Source organism: Scaptodrosophila lebanonensis, unplaced genomic scaffold, assembly GCF_003285725.1.
Source record: "Scaptodrosophila lebanonensis strain 11010-0011.00,11010-0021.00 unplaced genomic scaffold, SlebRS2 tig00000001-arrow-pilon, whole genome shotgun sequence".
Lineage (NCBI taxonomy): Eukaryota > Metazoa > Arthropoda > Insecta > Diptera > Drosophilidae > Scaptodrosophila > Scaptodrosophila lebanonensis.
This window is the reverse complement of record NW_022060529.1, coordinates 12,493,352-12,513,924: the sequence shown is the minus strand read 5'-3', so window position 1 is coordinate 12,513,924 and position 20,573 is coordinate 12,493,352. Positions and strand designations below refer to the sequence as shown.

At 41.6% G+C, this 20,573-nt stretch overlaps 1 protein-coding gene across 1 annotated transcript; it reads left to right on the top strand.

Annotated features, from left to right (window-relative positions):
* The first annotated feature begins 227 nt into the window (after positions 1-227).
* On the top strand, positions 228-15,853 carry LOC115633560 (protein Optix). The gene is made up of 4 exons (XM_030531020.1): positions 228-635; positions 2,702-2,820; positions 2,893-3,142; positions 14,490-15,853. The coding sequence occupies exons 1-4, from the start codon at positions 349-351 to the stop codon at positions 15,253-15,255; spliced, it is 1,422 nt and encodes a 473-aa protein (XP_030386880.1). The 5' UTR covers positions 228-348; the 3' UTR covers positions 15,256-15,853.
* Positions 15,854-20,573: the final 4,720 nt, after the last annotated feature.

Here is a 20,573-nt window from a genome sequence, read left to right as displayed (position 1 = left end):
CCGATGATAAGCTCCTACAAACCAACGCCCACACAATAATCAAGATAATACAACGTTTCCAATGTGCGGTCCAATCAGTTCACCTCGTCATCACCTTCGTAGCCGCGCCTAGTTCTCGACTTAATTTAAAACGCAATCAGAATGCTGGAATTTTTATTTGAGTTCTAAACAAGAGTTCTTGATTGTGCTGATATTCTAAACAACCGATTCTGTGTGTGTTTTGTGCTTCAATTAGTGTTCTCGAATTTTTGAACCATCTCTACCTAAAACCAACGCACAAGAAACTCAGAAAAATTGCTTCGTTCGGAATAGTATGCGAATTTGTTCACAGTGGATTCAACGAATAAAATGGCCGTTGGACCGACGGAGGGCAAGCAGCCTCCTTCAGAGACATTCTCGCCAACACATCACCAGATTATAGCACCCAGTCCCATACTGGCGGTGCCGACTCTTGCATTTTCCGCCGCCCAAGTGGAAATTGTTTGCAAAACCCTGGAGGACTCGGGCGACATTGAGCGCCTAGCACGATTCCTATGGAGTCTGCCGGTGGCTCTGCCGAACATGCACGAGATATTGAACTGTGAGGCCGTGCTCCGGGCGAGAGCTGTCGTTGCCTATCACGTCGGAAACTTCAGGTACTTGTAGGCTTCACGAAACCATTCAATAAAGACACTGACAGCCATCACGCACAGACGCGCAAGTTAGCTAAATTAAAATAGTCGTTTTTCGCTTCTTGTCCGCTTTTCGCAACCCAGAATTGGCGCAAACAAAGCGCTCAGCTCAAATATCAGAACTGATTAACCTCGCATGAAGCGCACATGACCCAAGCCAGACTCCAGAGACCAACCAAGCCCAAAGTCTGATCCCGGGAGCAGACGACGGTTATTCGATAGTTTTTATGCCTGCCATTGAGCTTTGTGTTGCCTTCGACTGGGCTCGTAATAAGTACACAATGAGTTCGTAAATTAATAAACAAAAGCATTAATTTACTAATTAAAGAGCCCGGGGCCAAGCTAAGTCCCATAAGGAGCTGCAAAGCAATCGAATGGAGCAGGCTTGATTAATAAAACACCGGCAAACAATGGTGCGATCTAGTCTCTTCGGGGGTATGTGCTGTCTGACATTTCGGCTTCCGTCTCCGCCAAATAAAACTCTCACATTACACGCAAAAAATGTGTATTTGCGATTCCTGCACTTGGAATTTAAATATACAATATGTTAAATGACAAGAACAAGCGCACACCGGAAATATTTAATTCATATCGCTGAAATATTTCAATTTCCTGAAACTCCACAGAAAGTTTATTAGTATAATGAGACTCATATTCTAAGTAGAAGAATGTTTCCTCTTTTCTTTAAATAGCATATTTTCGTAATATTCTTTTCAATACATTTATAAAATATTAGGATAATTCACGAACTGTGTAGTCTTTTTCTATTTAATGAGGAGTGACACTTCAATTGTAGTCTACGAAAACCTTGTGTGGCTTGACATTATGTAGACTTTTCTTGGACTTGTATTTTTCGATTCAAGGTATTAATGACAAACTCGAATTCACCAGATTTGGGGGCAATTTAGATTCCCAATATAATGTGTATATACTAATGCATTAAAATTCCCAATTCATTGGTGGTTATTGGCAATCGTAGAAAATGCCAAGAAAAAGATTGTCATTCATTAAACTTCATATCGAGTTTTGTTGGCAATTAATAGCCAAGTGGCCAAACAGGTCCGCCCAGCTACACTCTCTTCTTATAGTGTGTTTAGCTTTTGGTTGCAGCTATGGGAGTCGAGTACGTTACTTATTGCGGAGTCACAAAGAGATGGATGCGCAAAACCCTACTTTTGAAGCCTTATCGTAGTTTCTTAATAGAGTCACATTTATGCTAAGTTAGTAGAATTGAAGTGTTGTAAGAGTATTTTCTTGAAAAGGACTTACTTGGACAATTGGCTGATATTCTACATTTGCCATAGTTTCAATTTTCAACTGGATTTGTTATACTGAAATACTGAAAAAAGGTCAGGCTTCAATTAATATGAGGAAGTAATATATATTTAGTGAACTAAGAGTTTGGGATGAGGCATGGCTTTTCTGATGATTGCAAGTGTATATTTTCATCGATTTCACTTACTGCCTGGACTTTGCTTTGGATTTTCAATTGCGTATACACATGTTATCGGAGCTCAATCACCAATTAATGCGCTTGTATGGCATTATGTACGGCAAACTGTATAATATATGCACGTATATGGGAAAACAGCACGCGAACGCGAGTGATTTGATTGCTTTTCTTCAATAAATAAATGACTTCCAATTAAAATCATTTGACGTACTCAACTGAGCTGTCAACGGCAGTGGCACGACAAATCAAAGCTTATGAAAATGTTTCAAAATCGAATGCATGCACATATATGTACAATATGTATGTATATAGTGGTTTAGTCTAGAATCTTAAGTGACTGAGTCGGCCGACCATGTCAAATGGGGTGCAACCCGTGGTGCCAGGAACAGCAGGATAGCAGGACTCGAAAGCTTCGGGGTAGCTGTTAAACACTTTCAATTATTATAGACAGAAGCGACCGAAGCATATAAATAGAGGGGGAGAGTGTTAATAAAAATGTGCATATATAGATTAACTGTTTGAACTTGTTATATTGAAAGTTATTTCATCGTTAACTTGCGTTTCTCCTTTTCGACAGGGAGCTTTATGCAATTATAGAAAATCATAAATTTACAAAAGCATCATATGGCAAGCTGCAGGCAATGTGGCTGGAGGCCCACTATATTGAGGCAGAGAAGCTCCGGGGCCGATCTCTGGGTGAGTACCATAGCGTCCATCCTAACAACCATCGAGTGTATGCTAAATGTTATCCCTCCTCTTCTCTCACAGGACCCGTCGATAAGTATCGCGTGCGGAAGAAGTTCCCATTGCCGCCCACCATCTGGGATGGTGAGCAAAAGACGCACTGCTTCAAGGAGCGTACGAGAAGTTTGCTGCGCGAATGGTACCTACAGGATCCCTATCCGAATCCAACAAAGAAGCGCGAGCTGGCCAAGGCCACCGGGCTAAATCCGACCCAAGTGGGCAATTGGTTTAAGAATCGAAGGCAACGCGATCGTGCCGCAGCCGCTAAAAATCGGTAAGTCAACACGCCCCCAAGCCCTTAAACAGTCGACTGCACAGCTGCACAATTAGTTGGCCATTAGATGCCAACCAAATGAGAATGAATCTTGGCTTGTAATCCGAGCTGTTTGCTTAGTTGCTGCTGCTGTCGCTGTCGCTCCGTTCAATCGAAAGCGCCGTCAAGAAAGCCGGTAAATTGATATCTGCGCATCCAGTAAGTGGCAGCATGGTTGGGTGGAGTGGTGGGGGGAGGAGGGCAGAGGGAGATCTACAGGAGCCCTGCCTATGCCTGTTGTTGGCGTTTGGCATTTGGTGGTATTTCCATTTCATTGATCCGTGCCGAACACGCTTTGTTGCTGTTGTTGTTGTTGCTGTTGTTGTTGCTGTTGTTGTTGCTGTTGTTGTTGCTGTTGTTGTTGCTGTTGCATCCATCGCCAGCGGCTGCTGTGAAGCATTCTCGATTTCTGCCGCTCTTTGCGGTCGCCTTTTGCCCACATTAAACTGACCGCCGTCGATAATGCACTCCAGCGACAGCAACACACACACAAGGCAGCTGTGGAGTTGCAATAACAACGACAACAACAACAATAAGACGCGTTGTAAACGTGGCTCGAAAGGTGCAACTGCTTGTTGGTTTGCAAAAATGAAATGCAGAACAAAACGTAACATGAAAAACTCGACCAATTCGCGCGAAGTTGAAATAAAGACCGTCCGACCGACCGACTTACTTGGAGATCTATCCCAAGACCATACCCATACCCATACCCATACCCATACCCACCGAATCACCGAGTGAAAGAAGCAAAAGGCAAGTTAAGTGGAATGACATTGCAGAAAGCGAGCTGCTCTGTCGTTGCTCAAGTGGGCGAAGTCGCCTGATCTGCCCCTGTCGCTGCTCCTGCAGATGCGCAAATATTTCAACTCGATTCTACCTGCTGCTGCTCCTGTCCCGTCTCAACATTTGGCATTCTTTGGAAACGTTGCAGCAGAAGCCGTGTTTATTAAGTTAGGAGCGGGCCAGGGCTTTTCGGCTCAAATTGAATGAACTTGCACAAAGCGCCAAACACATACATATGTACATATGTATACAAGTATATACTTGCCTCTGCTTTGGAACGGGTCATTAGTTAAAATGATGGCGATTATTTCGCTTTTAAGAGCGGCAGGCAAAGAGCTAAGGGGGAGGCGGCATCAGAAGCAGAAGCAGAAGCGGCAACGGATACGCAGCCATTACAACTCACTTATGTGGCTGGAGATGAGCGTGGCGTGTATGCCGAGCGCTCAAAGAGACCAATCCAAGTGGCAAACTGGGCCCAACTAGTATGGCATTGAGTTTCGTGTAGTCATCGTGTTATTAAGCGCACAACGAGCCCAGAAAAAGAAAGAAAGCGGCTACCCAGCCAGGCAGCCAAAGAGTCATAAGAAACCAAGCCAACTGAATATGAAACAAAAGAGCTCCCTCGATCATGGGATGCCCTCCGCCAGTTCTGGGTCCCAAAGTGTAATTCATTGATAATGCTATTTCACTATACTCGTAAATTCTAGGGATTTATTTTCAATTATTTTGTTTTTTTTTTTCAATTCAGTGGCAGAGATGAGTTTATTATGTATCTGTGGTGGTAATGTGTAGTTACGGAAATTCATCTATTTCTCAACTAATTATACAAATACATGAAAGGAAATTGTCGGAAGAAATGCAAACCATATGTTGCTCGTATTTTCCAGTACCTTGTATCTTTATGTTATTATTGGGAACAAAGGTGCAAACGTGTCTACAAAATGAATATGCCCTTCCACCTGTTGAGTATTAAATATGAGTATAAAATATGAAATCATATGCCAGCCATTCAGCCATCGACAGCAAGCCAGCCACCGACACAGACAGAGAAACAAACCCACACAGATACGCAGACACGTAGATACACAATCCCAAACGCTGTAGACGTTCTACCAAGTTGAATAACAGGCGCTGACTTCTCAAGCATTGTGCGCTGAAAAATTGTTAACATTTTTGCTACTGCACTTGTGCGCCAACGACTTCGACTTTGACTTCGACTCTGACTCTGACTCCGACTCCGACTCTACCTCTGACTTCGACTTCAGATGACGATGACGATGACGACCGACTGGAGCAGTTGATGTCAAAGCCAAAACAGCCGGCAGTCGGCAGCCAGCAGACGATGTGGATGTGCACTTTTTGATGAGCTTGCGCTTGTGCTTGCGCAAGTTAAATGCTACACCAGTTGGTAAATCAATCAAAATGTTGAGCAGCATTAGAAAGGCAACCTGACGGGCAGCCGTGTCTGCTGTGTGTATTTTTGTACGAATGTGTGTGTAAATGTGTTATAACCACTTGAGAAGAGCCGCTGCTCTGCTCCCCAATTGAGTAATTAAAACGTAAACTGCAAGCGCTGTTGCCAATGCATCCAAAAGGGGGTTGTTGCTGCCCATCGTAATGCGGTTAGCCAACAACTGCAGCTACAGCTTGTCATGCTCCGATGCCTGCCACATTGGCGGTTTGGCACCACCAGCATTTTCCAAAGGGTGCCCGCAGTCCTTGAGCGTTGGGAGACAGTCCAACCAATGCAAAAACATTGCAAGTGTTGCAATAATTTGCGAAGAGGGCCAACAAACAATGCGTAGGAATGGACAAGCCAATTAAAAACAAGAACAAGAATATAAATTGTTAGACACAAAAGATTATGTGAATTCATCGTGGTGTTGATACAAATAGCATATTACACATTTCTCCACCTTAGCCAGATGAGAAACCTGTCGAAAGGGTAGGGTGAACGTCTCTGAAAAAACAAAAAGTGTTGCTAGTTTTATTCAAGGCTGTATTTTTGAAAAATTATAGCTGGACAAATTTCAACTCAATAGATAAATAAACAGAAAAAGACTTTCAAATTATTACTGTGTCGGAAAAAATAGAACAAAAAAATAAATAAATAAATACAGACTAATTGATAACCTCCTCCTTTTTAAAGTCGGTTAAAAACATAACATATGGCAACAACGTTGTCAATTTTCAATTTCTTTCCAAGATTTCTACACAAAAATTCTTTCTAGTAATGTTGTTTCGACAGCTATATAATATAGTGATCTGGCATAGTTTATGTTGAGACCATATTCCCCATGTGTCGATAAGTAGTCTCGGTTTGAACGCTATAGCTCTAAATCTGTGGGAGGATTAGTGATTGAAGCAGACAGGATCATATACAATTAAATACATTTGTTTACCATTATTTTTCCTTATCTGTTTCACAAGCTTACACATCATATATAAGTACACCTAATTCTGTTTTTACACGGTAGATTGGTACCAGAAACACCCGTGTAAAAAAGACATTGATCATCTGCAAAAATAGGGGAATGGTTCCTTATCTCTATAGAAACATATTTGAAAACTTTTAATTTTCAAACCGTGTTATATTAAAATCGTGTAAAAAAAGACCGTGTTATAAGAGAATTAGGTGTATATTTCTTTAGAGATAAGGCACCAATTACCTATTTTTGCATATGATCAATGTCTTTTCTCACACGGTAGATTGGTTTCAGAAAAAGTCGTGTAAAAAAAGACATTGGTCATATGTTATTTTGAATCGTACTAAATGGAATAAAGTCGTGCAACCATATATACAATTTTTATACCCTGTAAAAAGGGTATATTAGGTTTGTGCAAAGTATGTAACATGCAGAAGGAAGCATCTCCGACCCCATAAAGTATATATATTCTGAATCAGCATGACGAGAGAAATCGATCTAGACATGTCCGTCCGTCCGTCCGTCCGTCTGTCCGTCTGGATGAACGCAAGGATCTCAGAAACTATAAAAGCTAGAATAACCAAAGTTGGCATCCAGATTCTCCTATGTCCGAGAAAGGACGAGTTTATTTTATTTTTTGGAATTTCGCCCCCCTTCCCCCGCTACAGAATTTCGTCAATAGCGTCCACATTTCAAAAGTTACAATAACCAAACTTTGCACATATCATTTATATATCTACTGTTGTTGTTTACAATTTTATCCATCAGCGGTCAATTCTAAGAAAAGTTATTAGCGAAACAAATTCTCGCCAGTACAACCCCCACAAACTGCAGCACCAAGTTCGCTCTTCTTCTTCCTCTTTTTGCTTCTGCTATGGGCGCATATACCTCAGTGTCGGAAGTTTACCTGGGTACAGGGTATTTCACTGTCGGGCTTGCTCGACTGTAACGTTCTCTCTTGTTAATTTTGAAACCGTGTTAAATCAAAACCGTGTAAAAAAGACCGTATAAAAACAGAATTAGGTGTAGTGCGATATACCCTTACACTTTTTAGTCCCTCAACAAGTTCCAAGCTGCTATGGAAACTCCAGTTCTCGGCGGGTAAGCGATTTTATGACTTTTACAAGCCTTTTGTACTCTGGTTACTGGTTACTGGTTACTCATTGATGAAGTGCCACTGTGGCTTTTGCTTTTTTGTGTGCATGTTTATTGCCACTTGGTAAATGAATGTGGTGTCCAAAACGATTTGTGTGGCTGTGTCGCGGATTGTTTTATTGCGTGAATTAAGCGAAAATGCGTGCCGAGGTACGGCCACTCAACTTCGCTGGCGATAGCCACTAAAGTAGCCCCCACACATACTATGTATGTATGTATGTATATATGTATATTCAATCACAGACTCACACACACACACACACACACACACTTGACCAAATTAGGAGCACAATGAGCAGTTGGCTCTGGCTCTGGCTCCGTCTTTAGCAAAGTGGAAGTGGGCGGTTGGTGTCAGTGCACGAAATGAAAATGCGGGTATATTTTACGGCGAAGAGAGCCACTTGAGGCCCGAACGGCAATTTGTCAAGCGATGAGCAGACGAAATGAGGCAGCAGAAATCAAATCAATGGGAATATTGTGTGAGTGTGTCTAAATATTGTGTGAAGTGTAATGAGATTGGGCAGCGCAGCGCAGGGCACACAAGCAAACAAACAGACACACTCGCACAATGGCAGCTACATAACAAATATGTTGTAAATGTCAATGATCAATCAAAGCACCAAACACGTATATACATACATGTACATACATACTCGTATGTACACACATGCATACATACATATGTATTCATTTGATGTGAATTGATATTTGCCCCAAAGACGAAAGACGAAAGACCGAAGACCAGTAAGACTCGAGTGCTGTTTATCGATTTCCCATCACCATCACTACCCCAACATGCCCAGACAGCTCGAATTCTAATGAAGAAAGGTTGCCGATATGTACGAGCATCAGAAGCTGCCCCGAGTGCCCACTTGGCTGCGCGTCCGGACAGCACACTCGAGCCCCATAAGTACCCATCCCCATGCCGATGGTCGGTCCCACTGGCCAGCCCATCCAGCAAATGGGGATGGGCAAAGGGGAACCACTCAAAGATGTTTGCACAACAGAACTACCGTTTCGACTGTTGGCAGGCAGACAGATATCGGCGGTATGGCTTGTGAGAAAAATATACAAAATACACACACGCACACACATACGAATGCATAATAGCTGTGGGAGAGTAGCAACAGCAACAGCAACAACAACAAAAATAACAACAACAACAGCAACAACCGGCAGCAGACACTTGAGGGCATTGTAAGAAGAAAGTGTATTAAAGAAATTAATAAGAATCATTGCCGTGTGTAAGAGTCATCGATGCCACTGCCACCGGATGCTACCATCTTCATTGACGGCTCAACCTTTCACGTCCCGCTTGTCTCGCTGACAAGTGAAATGCACTCAAAGCTTTCGATAACATTTACAGCATTTAGCAAAAAGGAATGTGGAAATATATGAGAAGCAGCCAGCCCTGTCGCCTTAGCATCCCTAAGGGTTGCCTCACCCGAACCGTGCCAAAGACAATATGCAAATTGAACAAATTTAAATCCTGTTTGTCAACAGATCGCGCCCATCAGCGCGCCAGTTCGCCATTTGAACGGTAACGGGAACGACAAAATAAACGTTGATTGCGTTTAACTCACTCCAACCCCGAAAAGACGATGTTGGTCCAGGGTGGGCATTTCCGTCGCCGTCTCCCTCACCATCACAGTCTCGAACCCAAGCCCAAACCCAAACCCATGCCCATGCCTACTTAGAGCACATCGCTTAATGCGCGACATTGCGAGAGACCCCAGGGACTCAAGCGCCGTTGCTACTGTCCAAATATTTACACAATTTATAACTTTCAATTTGAATGACACAATTATCGAAATGCGTTGTTGCATTTGAACTTTGAACGAAATTTCCGGTTCATTTTGTCTCGTTATGCTTGATTTTTATGGGGTTCATTGCGCCTTTTCCGCTACTTCAAATGAGCTTCAGCACTACTTATAGAGACATGTACATATGTATATACACTTTATTGACGGCTCAGTCAATTGATAAGCAATTTATTGACAATTTACTCAGCAAGCCAGCACAAGTTTCAAATTATATATCAAAACTATTATGTGTATTTACATACATACTAGATGTTGTATTATAGTCATCAAATTTGTATTAATTAGTTACAAATTCTGTCACCCATTATTTTCCTTTGGAAGCTCAGCAAATAAGTTCAATTTTATTACGGAACAGAAACTAGAATGATTATTATTAATTATTATTTGTTCTTAAAGAAAACAAACAGAAACACAAATAATATATACAAATTATGATAGATCTTCTACTTTAAACTGATTGTTTTGTAATTGATATTTTGTACTTGATAATTTATTTAGAATTGAATTTGTGTAAGTTCAAGGAAATAATAGACTGCCTTGAAATATGAAAATAATTGAAATATATAATCCTTTACTTTAAGGATTCTATTTTGGAAGTTTTTGCGTTTGCTTCAAAGAAGCTAAAAGCAATTTGATAGTGAAGAAACTGAATTTTACGGTTATAGCCTTGCTACATATTTTCATGTTAATAGACTTAAATCGGGAATACCTCTGCGTAGCTCCCTTTCATAAAGGTTAACCTTTAAGTTACGCCAACAAAAGATTCTTATAGCAATATTTTCGAAAGCCAAGTTATTAAATAACAAGTAAAAAAGCTAAAGTCGGGTGTCCCGACTTTGAAATACTCTGTACATATGTTTACAATAATTATAGAAAATAAAAAAAATTAAGAAAATAAAAAAAAAATATGATCGATTTTACCTCTCTCGGTATTCGAACTCACGTAAAGGGTGTATAATTGCACATTTACATAGCAATTGCGTCTGTGTGAGTGTATGTATGCCTATGCGCATCAATTCGTGTCTGTGTAAGCATTTTCGCAGTCAACCAAACAGCAACATCAACAACAGCCGCGGGCAGCGCTTGAGCAGCGCTGCAGCAGCGCTGCATCAGCAAATATATTTATGGCTATAACTTCTTGGTAAATCGGTCTATCATAATGAAATTTGTCATACGGACACATAATAACTAACTGGGGGTATTTCCAAAATTTTAGTTCGAAATTCCAAGAATTACGGGAGTTACGATTTGCGGGGTAGAGGGGGGAGGGAGGGGAATTCCAAAATATACATTTTCTGCGTATTCACATAAGGCATCTGGGACTAAAATTTGGTGTTCCTAGGTCTTATAGTCTCCGAGATATAGGCGATTATACGAATGGAAAATCGGGAAAACCCCCATAGGGGGGAAGTGGGGGGGAAAATCAAAAAAATAAAACAAACTCGTATAGAATACACACATAACGCATCTTCGTGCAAAATTTGGTGTCTCTATCTCTTATAGTCTCTGAGATCCAGGTGTTCATACGGACGGACAGACGGACAGACGGACAGACAGACAGACAGGGCTAGATCGACTCGTCTCGTCATGCTGATCAAGAATATATATACTTTGTGGGGTCTGCCACGCCTCCTTCTGCCTGTTACATTTTTCAGCTCCCGCAAACCTAATATACTCTTGTACATTTCATGTACAGAGTATAAAAATTGAGTCTGCTATAAAGAGATCCCCGTATAGTTTGAGACAAAAATGCGAAATTTGTGTTCAGCTAAGACAGGAGTCGCGGCTAGCACTACAATGCTAATGAAATAATTTTGACTATGATCGTATTACCAGCGTTCTCGCACTTGAATGAATTTCTACATATCGATGCCCGCACACACCGAAACACGCCAGTATTTTACGTATACTCGTATGTGTAATATAAACACACATATCTGGTACGTTTGTATAATGCATACGAATCTTCTGACATGAGCCGATTAAAACATTTCAAAGTTTCGAATTTCAACAACAATAACAACAACAACGTGTGCAGAAGCAAGCAAGCTGGATGTCACTCCATTGGGATGTCCAAGCAAGTAATTACGTGTCATTTCGGTTAGGGTAGGTGCCAGTGGATCGGTGTATCAGATTTCATCGCTTAAAATCAAACCCTTGCCTTGCCCTGCCGTGTGCTTCTCGCGTCCCGATTCCCATTCCGACCTGTGTTTAGTCAATTGTGTGGAAAACATATATCGTATTCATGATGTATCCAACTCAGTGCTGCAGCAGCTTTTTTTTTCAATTCTTATTTGGCCAGCAGATTAAGCCAAGCGTGCGTTGTGTATTAATTAAGCGTAAAATGGCCTTGAGTCGCAAGCAATCCCAGCAGCGCCCGTGCCAAAAGGTAAGAGCCATGGCAGACATAGTAGCTACCAGGCCCCGGGCGAACTAATAATATTGCTCCACTGAGATATACCGGCTCGTTCAGCAGCCGTATCGGCTTAGATGTCAGTATTTGGGCCACATTAGGATTGGTGTCAGCAGTGAAGCGTAGTCCCCATCGCTTCAATGCCATCAGTAGCTATGCACAGACAGTGGTCCCAGAGTATCCATCTACTCGTATCAAAAGAGCGCTGCCTATATACTTATGTATTTACTTTAGAATCTGATATAGTTTCGTTGGGAACAGAATCAATTCATTGAAAAGAATAAACGTTTAATGTTTTTGCTAAGCTGGTAGCACCAGCAAGCAAGAATGGTAGACATGTTATAGAATGTTTCAATCCTACTCCTGCCACAATTTTTGAGCTATTGCGATGAACCTTTGCCCCAAGGCTTCTTTTAAGCGGTCACAGATAATGTGTCAACACCGATCATGTCATATAAGTAGATGTTCATATGAAACATATGAAAATGCAAACAAATTGTTTTCGAATTGAAAGCTAAGATACTACGGAAACAGTAGTATATAGACTTCGCAGCCCATGATCACGCATGAATAAACTTTTGTTGTAAGACCCAGCAAAAGAAAATGTAGTTTCGACTTGAATCTGAGGTTTTGGTAAAATTTGTCCTTTCAAAAAAAATGAATTCTAATTTCATAAGACTAAGAAAACTATTATAATAATACTATTTTCGTCATCAATTTAAGAATAAGACTTTAAAAGAAGAGGATATGAGATTAAAGAACTGCCACTGATTTTTGTCAAGAACATTCTAAACGCATTCTTTTTGAAGCTCAAAATGTTAGATTCTGATATCGATTCGAAATTTCTCCCATATTTTGGGCTTCTTTAATGAGCTTATCTGTTATAAGCACACTCTGTTTTTTGAGAATGCGAGATATTATTGTAGATATTTATCTAAAATTTACAACACGGCTTACTATTTGATATTTTACAAATCCTGCATAAAAATTACTTTCATAAATTTATAAGCAGATTGAAACAAATAGACACGTAAATATGTTTTATAGACGTGGACAAGTGTTGGAAAATTTTGAACAGTGACGCCATTTTAAAACGACCTCCAGCATTGCTGAAAGGCGTCCATTACCGGCCGTTCCCATAGTTAGATACCAATTATATAGTTGACGCTATTTTCATGCCTAAACGGCCCAAATCTTTCCCGTGTGATACATGGCACATCGAAAGGCAGCAGCGGGTTGTCGCTGTCTCTCTCACTTTCGCGCCTGGGCCTGGCAGTGGCACTGGGACTGGGCCTGGTCCCGAAACACAAACAATTTATCAACACGCCGCCGCTATAATGACCACTCGGCGGCAGCATGGAGTGCGAGCAACTGGTAATCCATCAAGTTGGCACATTAGAAACTAAACGATTTCATGCGCGAGTGGAGTATAAAAACAAAAAAGTAGCTGCGCCTCTGTGTCGGCAGCCGCAGATATATTTCTCGTCAGTCGGCAGCTCCACGCCACGCCACTCCACTCCACTCCGACGACAGCCCCAGCCCCAACTTCAGGTCGAACTCGAACTCCAGGCGGTTTGTGGGTACGCGTTCACTGTCGGCTGTGACTGTCGGCTTGCCTGATTTGCCATTTTCGTCATTAATCACACAACACGAGCAAAGGACGAGTGTCCGGGTCCATTATTAATGGTGATGGGTCAACAAATTGCGGCAAGTTGAGCGAATCCTACCCGATAATTATGACAGTGCAGGAGTCAGCATGGTGCATGAAGATGATGAATATAGCTGCGACTGCAGTTTACTGATGGCTCTATAAATGCTCTGCGAGCTGCTGAGGCGGCGGCTAATCAAGTCATCATGCCTATTGGTGTTCCTTTGTTTTGGCCACAGACGATTTGTCTTAACAATGTGTGAAAGTTATGTAAGATTTATGGTCCAATAGAGATGAGGGACTGGCCACTGAATCGCTTAGGGAAAGAATGCATTCTTCTTGAATATAATTTGATAAGGGGAATACAAATGATTACAACAAAAAGATAATTCTATTAAATAATTCCCAATGTTTCTCACACGCATAAAAATGGAGAAACAATTTTATTGACTACGAAGCACTTCTTGTGACAAAAAAGTAAATAAAAGTTTATGAAAAGGCGGAAATGTTACAATCCTGAGATTAAATATAAGTTCTATGAACATCCATCGGTAGTTTTCGCTTATGGGAGGTTTTATAAAATAGCAACAATAAATGAAACATAGTTTCCTTAACTGGATTTGTTGATGTCTGATATTATTCTTAAGTATTGAAATTAAAAGCTGACATCATTTTTAATGTAAAGTAGAGTCCTCAAATACTTATTCAAGCTGTTTTCGAGAAATTTATAGTGACAGTCTTTCAATTAGTACAAAATGTATTTAATTGGAGTGGCAGGCCAGTTTAGGCTTATCATTTTAATGACCAACTAGTGGAACTACATACCAAAACACTATAAAACAGTTAGACAATCTGCCTGTAAAGCTCCAATTCTCTCGAAAGAACTAATACTCGTAAATATAATAACACATCTATAAATATCAGCCAATAATTAATTGTATAACCAATGTCTTTTCAATTGCCATCCAGTAGTAATAAAAGTACATAAAGTTACTAAAATGTACCGATATTTTTCCCTGATTTTTCATGTTACTACACGTTCTTCCCTCTCTTGTTTCAGCATACAACACAATCAGAACAATTCGGGCTTGGCCTGCCGCAGCCGTCGACCCGACGGTGCCGCTTCTCCCACGCCGTCGGACAGCTCCGATTCGGATATTTCGCTGGGAACGCATTCTCCAGTGCCTAGCAGCCTGCAGCTGCAGCACAGTCCCGGCTCCACCTCGAACGGCGCCAACGATCGGGACGAGAGTCTGAGCGTGGACGATGACAAGCCACGGGACTTGACCAACTCGCTGCCCTCGCCACAATTGCCGACGGCATATGGCGCCGCCGCTGTGGCTGTAGCTAGTGGTGCGCCCTTGCCCGCCTGTTTGCCCCCCTTTAAGCTGGATACGGCGACGAGCCTCTTCAATGCCGGCTGCTACCTGCAAAGCTTTAGCAACCTGAAGGAGATGTCCCAACAGTTTCCTATACAACCGATTGTTATACGGCCGCACCCACAGCTGCCACAGCCGTTGGCGCTCAATGGCAGCGGCGGACCCCCGACGCATCTGCACCATCCTAGCTATGCGGCCGCCTACAGCGTTGAGTGTGTGGCTCCTGCTCATCCTCATCCTCCACCACCCAAGCTGCGCATCAATTCGCCCGAGAAACTAAACTCCACCGCTGTGGCAGCGGCGGCAGCAGCAGCGGGGCCTCCACCCACATCGCTACATGCACCATCGCACGAGCCGACTACAACGTATCATCACAGTGCCCAGTTGCTTCACAGACCCTTCTCCACATCGCCCGAGCTGACCCAGAGTGCGCCCGAAATCACATGATATCGAAGGACGGAGATGCGGTCCCCACCCCACGCCCTTGTCGTTGTCCAACTCAATGAACGGATGAGAATGCACTAAGGCCCAGAAATTCAAATTGTTTCAATTGTAATTTTAAGTCATTTGTAGTTTAGCCTTAGCACGATCCTCTCGAGGTGTCTGCAAGCCAAGCAATAGAGCAGCCGACTTAGTTAACTATAAATTACAAGGTACCGGCCACCAACTACCGAGTGCCGAGTCCTGAGTACCGTCTGCCGGCCAATGATCAGCAACGATTTTGGTAAGACTTGCTAGCAAGGTATTTCCTACACATATGTTTACACTCGTACATACATATGTAAATAATTATACATACATACTACATATGTGGGTATGAATGCTGAACTAGGCGCGCAAATTTAAATCAGAGATACTACATACATTAGTAACTTCATCGCACACTTTTCAAAGATAGCCATTTAAGCGATACGCATATGGATTCAACACTTGAGCAGCAGGAGTTCGATTTTTGCAATTTGAGCGCAAATTTTCATGCTAATTTGTGTGTGTACTTGTAAATAGCGTTTAAGTATGCAAATCATAGAGCTTACGAATACATTTAGAATGCAATAATAAAATGAAAAACAAAAACAGTTAAGATTTAAATCATTACATAACTTGAAATTGCGTTTTCTTTCATTATAAAATAATGGGGGCGGTAATTTCGACTTTTCTTGAGGGTGTGCTACTAATAAAGGGGACACCTACCGGAGTAAACATTCAAATACTCCCCATTCCTGATTGGTTTAAAAATATTAAGAAGCAAATGGCAATACATATGACTGAGTTTTCCAATTTCTGATCGGATCAGCAGGATCAGAAGTATAGTGTAGTTCTCAGTATTTAAACAGCTTCAGAGCAGTTACATACGAATATGTGTAATAACAAAATACAACTCCCAATGTCCTAAAATCGTTTCCTCATAAATGCACTTGTTGTTGTAACTGCGTTGCAAGATGCATTTTCAGTTCCATTTCTGTTGTTATTTTATTTTGAAATAAAATATCAATTTCTGTGTAAACAACAACACCAACAACAAAATCAACAAGCTATGCAAACACCACAGCGAATGAAGCCAGAAGTCATCTGCAGCCAAACGAGTAACAACAACAGCCAAGGGAAAGAATAACATCGCAGGCCTTTGTGCACGTTAAATGGTAAAAACTTCTAGCGCATCGGCGTCAGCGTCGGCGGTTGACTCGCTGATGGCGCCACCGATGACATGTCCGGCCTTGCCGCCAACAACAAAGCTGCAGTTGTGGCAGTTGCAGCCAGAAAGATCCCGAGTGCCCACAACTTTGGCCGTCAGCACTAAAGCCTCGACTGCTGCTGCTGCTGCTGCCACTTTCCACAACCACAACAACAACCAGAGGCAACGTCAATTTTGATGTCCTACTTGAGTGGTTTACTTAGCTGCCTTATGAAAATATCCATGCAGTAAGCAAACACACACACACACAGAGAGAGAGAGACGAACACACTCACGCACTTATGCATATGAATGTGCAGGGCGATCTCTCGGCCGATGATCGCTGATCGACGAAAATCCCAAATGCATGGCACCAAAAAGTGACGCGTCACTGTCACTCACACAAATGCACGGCGCACAAGGCAACACGTCATCGTCATTATGGCTGGCGCTGGCAACTGGGCAGAGTGCCCTGGGAACCGTTCTACAACCCATATATGGAACCGGAGAGCCTACACTCAGCGAAAACTCACCGAAACTACTCTTAAATCAGTCTAAAATACTGATTGATTTAACTTAAATAAAGCCCAACGGAGTATGATAACAACTATGATCGTGTTTTAATCAATACTAAGAAAAAATTATGCTAGATTCGAGCAAGCCCGATAGTGAAATACCCTGTACCCAAACAAACTTTCGGCCCTGATTTATATATATGCGCACATTGTAACGACGCCCTGGTGTTCGTCACAGGGTGTCGTCACAAAGGAGCAGGACGGCAATAGTTTAAGCTTAGGATGTTGGAGTATTTGTAAGGATAGTTAACTTTATATTAAAGATGGAGTTTTAGTTTAGTTTGTTGCCCATGCAGGCTAGAATTTAATAAAGAATTGAAAACACAGCCGCTCGTTGGAACAATCTGACGGCTCTTTCCTTTGGGTGCCCAACAGAAATTACAGCACCCACTGGCCGGCAGGCATACCCGCGGCAGAGCATCGTTGCACCATAGCAGAAGGAAAAAATAAAATGAACTCGTGTTGCCTGGGAATAAGGAGAGTCTACTGATGTGGGCTCAGCCGTTTCCGAAATCCAGGCGCTCATCCAGACAGACGGAAATGTCTAGTCGATGCTGATTAAGAATATATGTTTATACTTTATGGGAACGGAGATGTTTTCTTCCATATACTTCCAATATACCATTTTAATCATTCGGGTACAGGGTCGTTGTTGATTTTAAAAGGAACTGCATGATATTTTTTCCAAGTGTATTTCAGTATGTACATATGTATGTATGCATGTAGATATGTATTCATACATACCTATGGATGTGCGATATAATCTGTGCCGCGATTAGATGCAAACGCCAGTTCAGTGGCGTAGTCGCAGGCACAAACTTAGATGCAGATGCAGACGCCGCTGCCCAGATTGATGGATGCTGGCTGTTCGCTTGGCTAGATGACTGACTAGTTGGATAAGTGCTTCCTTCTTAAACATTTTTGTGTGTGCACGTAAATTTGGGCTCAAATTACAAGGTGAGCGAGGTTGGCATACGCATACGGCGGCTGACCATGTGCAAGTTGTCAGAGTCTGACAGCCAGCCAGGCAGTCAGACGGCCAGACGGACAGACAGACAGACAGCAGACAGCCGTCCAAGCGCGTCGCATGGCAAACTCTTGAAAGCGCAATTATCAGCGCACGCAGTAGCCAAAACATTACTCATTACGCATACGCCGTGTTGTCAGTTAATTTCCACAACAGCCGTTTATAATTATGCAGTGGAACTTCTGTACGACGACTCCACTGGAGTAATTAGAATAACAGAATAAAATATAAAAGCCCTTTTTTGATTCTAGCTATGGTGATGGCACTGTTCCAATTTATTTTTTTAATTCAATAGTGATCACTAAAATGTAAGTTAAATTTGTTCACTTTGTTGCAGGCTAAGTATTTTTGTTTCTGTACCTAAAGCTTCCAGAAACGTCCACAATACTATACTTATCGATAAAATGTTAATATTTGTATTTTTTAATAGATGTGGGAAATGGCAGATGAGTGTACCCGATTTCATTTTGTGACAATACATGCACATAGAAAGCCATTTCTCCTCGGATAATGTTACTACAAGGAAATGAAAAATAATAACTATACAGATTGGTATTTTTGTTTATTAAACCAGTTGTGTTTCTTCATAATACTATAAAACATATATTATAAAATGGTTCTGGAACGTTCCATTTAAAAAGAATTGACTGCATTTTAATTTTGGGAACTGTTTTGCACTCCAACTTATTTCGTGTAATAACTTTCGACAGCACATCATCGTCATGCTCTCATCGTCATCATCATTACGCATGATGTGACACTTTTGACCTTATTTCCCCTTAAACGACAAGTCCGATAATGAGAGTGCGTCGCGCCGGCATCGATGGCGGCGTCGGAATCGGCTCTGACTTTGACGTTGACGTTCATGTTGATGTTGGCGCCGCAGTCCCGAAAGACAGCAAATGGAACATTTTAGTGGGTTGTTAGGCTATCGGAATCGATAGCCATAGTGAAATATTATTGCTATTCAGATGTTGATGCCTGCCATATGTTTCAATTAGCTCAGCTGCTGCTCAAAATGGCGTTAGCGTCGAGATGGCGACTTGGAGGCGTCTTCGAGTTGGCAAAGAAAGGCACCTGGCGCGCGTGGCAGACAGACAATGTGCAATAATTGATTTTACACTTGCAGTACTTTTCATGCGTTGCTCATTAAACCATCGTCAATGACAGCAGAAGCACTCAACCGGAAATTGGGCGTGTCCCAATGCAGCGGCAGCTAAAACAACAAACACACAGTTGCTCATACTACACGCACACACCAACAGCAAAGGGAACAACAAATCGCTCTTGCTATTGTTTTATCAAATTAATGCGGTGTTAAATTCGTGCCGAGGGTTGACAATTAAAGCGCCAGTGAAAAAGGGTGTGGGCGACAGCGACGGCGAGTGCGACAACGAAAACGACAACGAGAGTGACAACGAGAACGCATTTACATATTTACAAGACGACTCAATTAGTTTAACCGCAAAATGAAAAGCTTCATCGCAAAGGTTTACATACATATTTTAAATTGAATTTATGCACCCTCCAGGCGAAATGGTTTTGTCAATTTGTTAGACTTCGTCTCGTCTCGTCTCTTTTCCTGCCACAATGTCAACGACTCTAGAACAATAATAAAAAGAACTCCCAATGGCTCGATTACAGTGGAACGCATGTCTAGTCATAGTGTATATTCACAATATTTTTTTTATTCACAATAAATATAATACCAATGCAGTGGAGTAGAGTGGCTGCCTCGAAGCTCTGGTCTGCGTACAATACTACATATGCTTTATGGCAAGAAGAAGAGTGAAAAGTTGTTGATGTGCTAAAGCTAAACAATATGAAACCATAAACTAGGGCTTAAAGGAACCTCAATACCAAGTTTGGTTATTCATGCTTTTGTACTTTCTGAGATGCTGAGATCCTCATACAGACAGAGATACAGACGAAAGGACGGACGGACATGGCTATATCGACTCGTCTTGATCAAGGAAATGTATACTTTTAGGAGTCTGCCACGCCTCCTTCTGTGTGTTACATACATTCGCACTAAATTGGTATACCCTTTTAACATTTGTATACAGACTTTAAAAGCACAATCGGAATTGACGTGAATTCATATTAAAGTTGCATCGTTTGATTCTACACATTCAATGATTTCCTATAAGGTAAACTCTAGCCAATTCAATCAAGCCATTTTTTAGAATCGACTTATAATAATAATGATCATGAATTTATTTTAACCTTTTTAATATCTAAATGCATGTCGTTTGAATTTGAGTTAACACAACAAAAACCGTGGGAAACAAAATCGACACACTTTCTTAAAGGTGAAGTAAAGTAGACGGTATAGTGGAATCGAAAATTACTTTTCAATGAATTCTACTTCTACTTATACTTGGGGAGCGACTCAATACTACCAGGTGAAATATGAAATGTTTTAAAGCAATTAGTTTCTTTTAGAATTGAAGTTACTCTTCTAAAACTGAGTTCATTTAACTGCACCTTG

Bases quoted from the DNA above. Each gene is read 5' to 3' on its own strand.
- LOC115633560 (XM_030531020.1), top strand. From the start codon at position 349: ATGGCCGTTGGACCGACGGAGGGCAAGCAGCCTCCTTCAGAGACATTC. The intron at 2,821-2,892 runs GTGAGTACCATA...CTTCTCTCACAG, and splicing joins GCTCCGGGGCCGATCTCTGG to GACCCGTCGATAAGTATCGC. The intron at 3,143-14,489 runs GTAAGTCAACAC...CTCTTGTTTCAG, and splicing joins GCCGCAGCCGCTAAAAATCG to CATACAACACAATCAGAACA.